Genomic DNA, 8400 nt, shown 5'->3' with positions numbered 1-8400 from the left:
TAAAACAAATAATCAAAAATAAATTTTAAATATGTCACTCTATATTTTTTTTTATTAATATCAGCTATCATTATTACTTCATCTTAATTTTGTTAAAGATAGCAACATAAATAAAAAATTATTTTCCTTAACCCATATCAAAAACACAAAATAACAAAGAAATAAAAATCATAACAAATATCAAATTAACAACAAAAGATCTACAAAATCAAGAGATATTAAAGAGTAAATATAAAAAGCTTTTAAATAAACATACCTTTTAATTTCAGCTAATTGACATAATCGATGCTATTAATTAACTAGAGAATAATTGATTCTTATTTTTCTAAATTTGAGAGAAGAGTGAGGCACAATACAAGTTTTTTTTTTAAAAAAACAAGTTTCTTTTCTTGTTTTTAAAGAACAAACAAGCATTGTTGACTAACGACTATATAAATAGCCATTAACAATATTAATAAAATTTTAGCTATTCTACATAAACTTGTAAAAATAGCTTTTTTAAAATTGAAAAGCTATTTTTTTTTATTGCGTGTCTCAATAATAATTAATTAAAAAAATAAAAATTAAAAAAAAATATTTTTTAATTTACCTCTCCATCTGCATGTCCACCGGAGATGCTCTTATAGCTAGCTAATGATGCTAAGCACAAAAGTGCTATTTGAAATAGACGGAAAGAAAAGTGAAAAAAATTAAAGAGAAAAAAAAAAAAAAAAAACAGAGAAAACATTGTCATGTTGCGTGAAAAACGACCTCGTTTTAATAGCCCCCAAGCAAATGATCTTCATGCCTCCTTATCCAATCACAATATCAAGGCACCTTATCAGACAAAAAAACCCGAAGCGTGGTTCCTCGCTCGCTCGCTCGCTCACTCACTCACTCACTCTCTCATGGCTTCACTTCGTCTTCCATGTTGTCTCTCATCAAAAACGCCTTCCTTCTTCATTAATCTAATAACCCCCAAGTTATCTTCTCTCCATAACCACCGTTACAACTTTACTTTTAAAACCACCACCAACATCTCATTATCTCACTCTCTTTGTTGTCTCTCATCAAAAACGCCTTCCTTCTTCATTAATCTAATAACCCCCAAGTTATCTTCTCTCCATAACCACCGTTACAACTTTACTTTTAATACCAACACCAACAACATCTCATTATCTCACTCTCTTTGTTTTCCAATTAGAAACAACAACAAATTCAGGCATTTCCTTTTGCATTTCTCTTCCACAACTCAAGACCACCCGGTTGTTGATTCCTCTTCTCTTGATGATGTTGTCACCGAATACCAATCAAAGGCTGAAGAAAAAGAAGAAGAGTTTTCGAAAACCAGACTGCTTGCTTCGAATGTTCCATGGAATTGTACTGCAGAAGACATTAGGGCTCTGTTTCAGAAGTTTGGGACAGTTGTAGATGTTGAGGTTGGTATTTCTGTTTCTTGAATTTATTTTATTTGTTGTTTTCTTACATGGGTTTTCTTTACTGGGTGTTCGAGTGATGCGGTTTTTTTTTTTGGTCAAGCTTTCAATGTATAGCAAGACCAGAAACAGGGGCTTGGCGTTTGTCACTATGGGCTCCCCCGAAGAGGCAGTTGCTGCTCTTAACAACCTCGAATCTTATGTAAACACATTATCTTCGATTCTTTCCTTCTTTGGAATATGAAATATTTTTGTCATAATGCATGCCTTATTGGAGACAAAGGAGAAATCAGATTGAGAGTTATAACTTTTAAGGATTAGCCGATTTTAAAATGCCATTTGAATATGTACCTTGATCCAAGTTATGTCACCCTTTTGCTTTTCGAAAACCTATTAACTTGCATATTGTTTTTTTTATGAACATGAACAACATTCTAGTGGATTAGTTTTTGTCTTGCATATTTTTTTTTTATGAACATGAACAACATTCTAATCTTCTTACAAATGCTTTTTAGGAGTTCGAGGGCCGTACTTTGAAGATGAATTATGCAAAGGCAAAAAAGAAAAAACCTTCACCACCTCCACCACCCAAGCCAGGGCCAACGTTCAACTTGTTTGTAGCGAATTTGCCATTTGAAGCAAAGTCGAAGGATCTTAAGGAGTTCTTTATTGCAGAAGGTGCTAATGTTGTTTCTGCTGAAATTATATTTCATGATAATCCTAGAAGGCCCTCCGGTTATGGGTTTGTGGCATTCAAAACTAAACAAGAAGCTGATGACGCCATTTCTACTTTCTCCGAGAAGGTAATACTGGATTCCAATTATGTTACATTGCTTCTGTCATAAAAGATTGTGATTGTACTTCCTTCTTTATTTGAATCCTAACAGTGTTTTAAAAGTGAAGAACTTACCCTGTGATAACTTGCTATCCTGTAGGAATTCATGGGAAGGCAACTTAGAATTGCTCGCAGTAGACAATTTGTCAAACAACGAAAAGAAGATGCATCACAATCTGATGGTACTTCGGGTGAGTTGGAATCTGAAAAGGTACAAGCAGATACAGCTAATGACAATTGAAATGGAAAATTTGCGAGGTTCTGAGATTGTTTAATTTTCTTCGGTTCCCTTCAATTTTGTAGGTAATAAAACTTCTTAAATTTGTCCCTGAAGATTAGAAAGCAATTATATAATTTCTTTGGCATGCTTTCTCTTATATTCAGTTGGCGTGGTATATTCTATCGGCAAGTAATACTGCAGGTCTGATGCCTGCCCTCTATTTTTTGATGGAATAGATTTTGTGTATGCTATTAGGGATCTATGAATTTGCAAAATAGTCTCAGGTGAATGCAAAGATTTTGCAGAATGACATGGGTGGATCTTAGGTCTATAACCAGATTTGAATGATATACACTTCTTATATCATCTAACATACGATTTGGCAAAATAGTCTCAGGTGAATACAAAGATTTTGCAGAATGACATGGGCGGATCTTAGGTCTATAACCAGATTTGATTGATATACACTTCTTATATCATCTAACATTGGTCAGTGTCTCTGAGATTCTCATTCTACTCCAGCCAAAGTTCTCTGAAGAACAAAATGAAAAACAGTCACAGGGAAATAGTGAATCTGATCCCAGTAATTCATTTGATAGAGACTTTTCGGACTAGCAAAGTGATAATCATGAACAAATTGGAAATTGAATATTAATTGTGGCCTTGTCATATTCTCCTGGTGGTTTGATTATTAATTTTGTTTCTACATTCAGTCCTTCTGGTTTGGGGACCTTAGTTGCTTCATGGTGATCTTTAGTGATGGCTGTTTTTATCATTTTCCATCGTTTGAAGAAGGTTGATGCCATTATAATGTTTTTGGTTTTGTGCATTCATATGGACTTGAATAATCCAATTGTTGATATATATTGTTTGATGGCAAATTATAAGATAATTACATTTCCTTAATGGGGGAAACTGGTATTTATGGTGTAACACAACTTCCACTATATTTTACTAGTATTTCTTTTTGTCAAAACATTTGATTCTATCCATCATTAACGTGCAATGCATGTGTTGTATGACTGTTTTAGCCGTCCAAATCTCAGCAAAAGCTGTAGTTTCATCCATATTGTTGTTTGGTTCAAATCATCCCAACATTTGTAGCTAAAGTTGAAAGATTGGTTGGGGTTCATGTTTGAAGAATTGGACCTTTTGTGTTTTTGGATTAAAATGAGTTACCGTAGGGAGTAGGAAGTCTACTGTGTAGCTGCTGGCCAGAGATTGGTTGTTAAGTTTAAATTTAACATATCAAAGAAAAGGGACAGCATCTGATGTGAGAAATTCAACACAAATATCTGATATGCCTCTGAAGAATTCATAGAATCCCCTTGTTTTGGATATAATTAGTCAGAAGTTTCAATTACACTGATTCTTAATCTTAGCCAGTAAACTGTCTTATTTTTCAGGAACAGATACCTAATCAAGAAATTGGAGGCAAACTTCCCAATAACTCGAATTGATTAGGCATTTTGAATTCTATTGATGTAACCATACATCTGATCTGGTATGTGTTTGGGGGTGGCTATTAGAGGTGAGAATCATGAGTTTAGATTTTTATGCTTGTCTGGCTGTTCAGTATGGATGTAGAATAGGGCATTTTATGTTGCTAAAACTGGGGGATCATTCTTTGCAAAGGTAAAATGAAATCAATCAGGAAACAAAATAGTTGAGGATGGAAAAGTGGGACTGGATAGTTACAAAGAGAGAAAGAATGAATTAACCTTTTGATGCAGGACATCAATGAATAGAAGAGGAGATTTCCATTTACAATAGAGTGATTTCCATCTCTCAAGGGTATGTATACATTTCTAAACTCTAGTTATGATTCATAGTTCTCCTTGAGTCTCTCAAACCTAGTAACTTAACACCCATCACAAATAGCAATGTAACTTGGCAACTCAAAACACTCGCAATCTTATTCACAACTCTAAACTTATGTCTAAAGATAAACAAATATGCTTGCAAATACTTAATCCAATGATAGGCTTCATGATTTGAGTAAAGAATAAACCCTTGTAGTAATTGATAATGGCGCTAATGGCATAAAGCTTGAACTATGACATAAAACTTCTTGTCATTAGTTGAGTAACTTTTTTAGTGTTATAAAGCTTGTCACTAAAATAGGTAATGGGGTGATGCTCTTGACTAATGACTCCATCTATCTTAATGCTCGATGTATCACACCTCTTCAAACATCTTAGTAAAGTTGGAGAGTTCATCATCAAGGCCTTCATCATCCTTTTGTAAACCTTTTTAAATGTCTTGCCTACTACTTTACTTTATTTAAATTTGCTTTGCTTCAAATAATCTATGATATGATACATGATTGTGTTGAATATCGCAAACCCATGAAAGCTATGGATTTCATGAATATTCTTGGGCTTGAGTTACTCTTTAATTGCTTGAAATTTTTAAGGATTAGCAAACATTCCCCCACAGGACGTTATAAACTCTAAAAAAATCACAATAATGACAGAATGAAAACTTTTTTATTTTTTTCAAATGAACTTTCTTTTCGTAACATGGTGCAAACCTTAATAAGGTGTTCCAAATATTGCTATTTGGTCTTCTAGAAATGAAGATGCCATCAAAGTATACCACTAGAAATTTACTCATTAAAGGTTAGAGCACCTATGTCATCAGTTTATAAAATACTTAGGGCATTAGAAAGATCAAATGAAATGAACAAAACCCCTCATATAGCCTAACCTTAGTCTTAAATACAGTTTTCACGGATCTTTAAGATATATACTAATTTAATGGGAACTATTTTTCAGATCAATTTCAATAAAAATTCTAGCTTATACTATCATATCTAACGTGTCATTCAACCTAGAAATTAGGAAAGGGTACTTAATAGTGATTCTATAGATGACTTGATTATCCACATATATCCTTCAAGAACTATCCTTTATAAGAGCTAATGATTAAAAACATGAAAGAGCAAGTACAACACAATTGCTTGTATAAAGCCCTTTATAGTACTCATTGACTTGTTTTTACAATTCCACAAGTTTAGTGGGTTCATCCTATAATAGTGAAAATTTGATAATGTAGCACTAGAGATAAAATCCATGACATGTTGGATTTCATATGTAAGGGGTAAGGAATCAATAAGCTCTTGAGGAAAAATATCTTGAACTCTTCCAGAACTTAAACTTGCAACTAAAATAAACAAGACAAACTCTTTCAGAACCTCCTTAAACTCTTTTAGGCTTGTTATATTAAGTCTTTTTTCTTTCACATTCTTTTTTCTTTAATCATTAAACCTTGGTGGTAATGGAGTAAGCTAGATATTTCTACCTTTAAAAGTGAACGAATAAGAATTTGAATGATTAAAAATGGTGACATCCAAATCATATAGTGATGGCCTACTTAAAATGACATATCCTATATTAATTGGAATCACATCATACCAAATCTCTTCATGATAGTCTAGGAATTTGATACGAAATAAACATCTCTCCTTGATTGCTATGAGGTGTTATTAACCAATGACACATTATCTATGGAACATACTTTAAGCTTATATGAGATATAATATTAGATGATCTTGCATTGATATAAATCTCAATATCAATGATGCTCTTATAACTTTTATACCTATACTTATTATAGATATGAAAAACACTAGCCTTTTTGTAATCTTCAGTTCTTTTTAGTTGTGTTAAAGCATATATGACTACACCTAACTTAGTTATCCCAAACTCTATGACGTGCTACTTAACTTGATTGGATATATAGATCAAATACGACCTAGTAAATTATGGTCATTCTCACCCTCCTTGTCTATGTCATGAAAATCCTCATGATTAGTTTCATACACTTAAATCACTAGTATTACTCTTCAATTATGTCCTCTTTTTCCTTAATTAATAAGGTCTTATTGATATAGTTGGTTGTATTGTGATCAAAACCTTGGCATTTAAAATAATAAACCCTTGAACTCATTAGACTCTTTATTGAGAGCTCCTTTTCCTTTGACTTTCTTAGAAGGTTAGGCATCACTAGAGTTGGGTTTATAGGGCGGAATACGTAACAAAGAACCATTATTCCCAAAATAAGACCTAGCAAGGGTGTTATAGGTTTCCTAATGTCTCATCCACTATGTAACCAACTTATAATCTTGCACTAAGGTATAGACTTAGTTAAGAGTGGAAGCACCTCAAATTATATCCTTTTTTCTAATATCATCATTCAAGCCCCTACAAAACTTATTCATGATCATGGTCTCATCTTGTCGCACATCACATCTCATCTTATACTCATCAAATTATGCCATATACTCACTTATGTACTTATTCCCTTGCCTAAAATTATTCTATTTGTTTAAAAGATTACCTCTCTATAATCAAGGTAAGTACTTCTCCAATAATTTTTGTTTTATCCTTACCTATTTAGTGATAAAAGGCTCACCCTTTTCTCTTTAAATAGTACTTAACACTCTTCCAATAAAGCTAAGTGGTACCATTGAGTGTCATCTAGTAAAATTTGACATGTTAAGGACAACCCTTAAAAGTAAAGGTCTCAACTTTGATATGTCTCATGACTTATTAAGATCATCATTGTTGTGATCATTTTGATTATGGTTATATTGGTGGTGTCTATGGTGAACATGTTTATGATGATTATTGTCAGAATTCTTGCTATTATTAGGTCTCGTTGTTTATGAAATCTCCGCGGACTTAAATATTTTAGAAATGTTAGGCTTGTTTAATTCATGGTAAATATTCATCCTAAGTACAATAAGTTATAATTGCTCCTGAATGGTTATAAAAACATCACTTATGACTGTATTTTTGGTAGATGTAGAATTAAGGTTTCACATTAGGTGATCACCATGCAAATACATGCATTATTAGCTTAGAGATGCAATTAAAAGATTACAACAATTCTTATAAGTACAATCTAGTTAAAAAATGAAGTCAATTTTTGATTTTTTTTAAAGATCAATCAAGACTAGAATATACCAAAAAAAATTAGACCTAAATGGTTAATCAAACAAAAAGTCATAACTTTACACAAGTCTAGGCAAGCTTTACAATTAATAAAAAAATTAATTAATTAGTAAAATCAAATGGCAAAGTTTGGTGATGGTAAAAAATATAACAAGTAATGCAATTTTTTTTTTTAATTTCTATGTATAAAAGTAGTATTAATGATAATGTTGAATAACAAGTATAATTCCAGATAAATAAAATGAAAGAATCAATGTGTAGTGTGATTTAACATCCAAAATGTTTAAAATTAATATAAGAGCACTTAGATCAAGAAAGTTAGATCGTTCAGTTAACATTGCTGCAACTTTATAGATATAAAAGAGTTCTTAGAGGAAAATAAACAAACAGCTGAGCTTAAGACATCAAGGATTGAGCTGGAAAAGTTTAAAAAATTCAAGCGGTTTGGATTGAATGAGTTGTTTAAGGTCAAAAGATAGAGCAAGCAAATAGTGTAAAGATGGGGGAGGAGTGGGTAAAGCTAGAAGAAGAAAAGGGGTAATGAAGATTAGGAGCGTCATTTTAAAATATCGAATTGGGCAAGGCCTGCCTGTATTACAAGTAGAGAGGATTTACAAAAATAAAATAAAAAATATAAATTAACAAGTTCATTACCGGATTTTGACAAGATGAAACCTGAATCAAGCAGAGCAGGCCACTAAGTTAACTTGAATTTTTAACTAAATCATGCAAGTATTTTCTTATTATACTTTCTCTGCAACCTGAACTATTCTAGGTTCTAAATCACCATATCAAGTGGGGTCCGGGTTTTTAAACAATATTTAGGAGTGCTCTAATTAGCGCGCAGTTGGTAATGACTCATTTAGATTTATCCAGGTCAATGTGACCGAGTTTAATAACTTTTCTACTTGAAATTAGTTTTTTATTTAATTATACAATAATAAAAAACACAATTTAACAGGAAAGATAATA

At 32.2% G+C, this 8400-nt stretch overlaps 1 protein-coding gene across 2 annotated transcripts; it reads left to right on the top strand.

The window, feature by feature from the left end:
• Positions 1–871: 871 nt before the first annotated feature.
• On the top strand, positions 872–4237 carry LOC105116679 (28 kDa ribonucleoprotein, chloroplastic-like). Of its 2 annotated transcripts, XR_840573.1 has the most exons (5): positions 872–1418; positions 1519–1617; positions 1931–2218; positions 2351–2553; positions 3877–4237. XR_840573.1 is itself a non-coding variant. In XM_011014126.1 (4 exons), the coding sequence occupies exons 1-4, from the start codon at positions 888–890 to the stop codon at positions 2489–2491; spliced, it is 1059 nt and encodes a 352-aa protein (XP_011012428.1). In that variant the 5' UTR covers positions 872–887; the 3' UTR covers positions 2492–2730. The 2 variants fall into 2 exon arrangements, 1 of the variants encoding a protein (XP_011012428.1); XM_011014126.1 differs by lacking the exon at positions 3877–4237 and having other exon boundaries at positions 2351–2730.
• Positions 4238–8400: the final 4163 nt, after the last annotated feature.

Source organism: Populus euphratica, unplaced genomic scaffold (assembly GCF_000495115.2).
Source record: "Populus euphratica unplaced genomic scaffold, PopEup_1.0 scaffold1016.1, whole genome shotgun sequence".
NCBI lineage: Eukaryota > Viridiplantae > Streptophyta > Magnoliopsida > Malpighiales > Salicaceae > Populus > Populus euphratica.
The sequence above is the reverse complement of the archived record's forward strand: the minus strand, read 5'-3'. Positions and strand labels throughout refer to the sequence as shown.

Coding starts and splice junctions, on each gene's coding strand:
- LOC105116679 (XM_011014126.1), top strand. CDS start 888: ATGGCTTCACTTCGTCTTCCATGTTGTCTCTCATCAAAAACGCCTTCC. Junction 1,618..1,930: donor TTAACAACCTCGAATCTTAT/GTAAACACATTA, acceptor AATGCTTTTTAG/GAGTTCGAGGGCCGTACTTT. Junction 2,219..2,350: donor TTTCTACTTTCTCCGAGAAG/GTAATACTGGAT, acceptor GCTATCCTGTAG/GAATTCATGGGAAGGCAACT.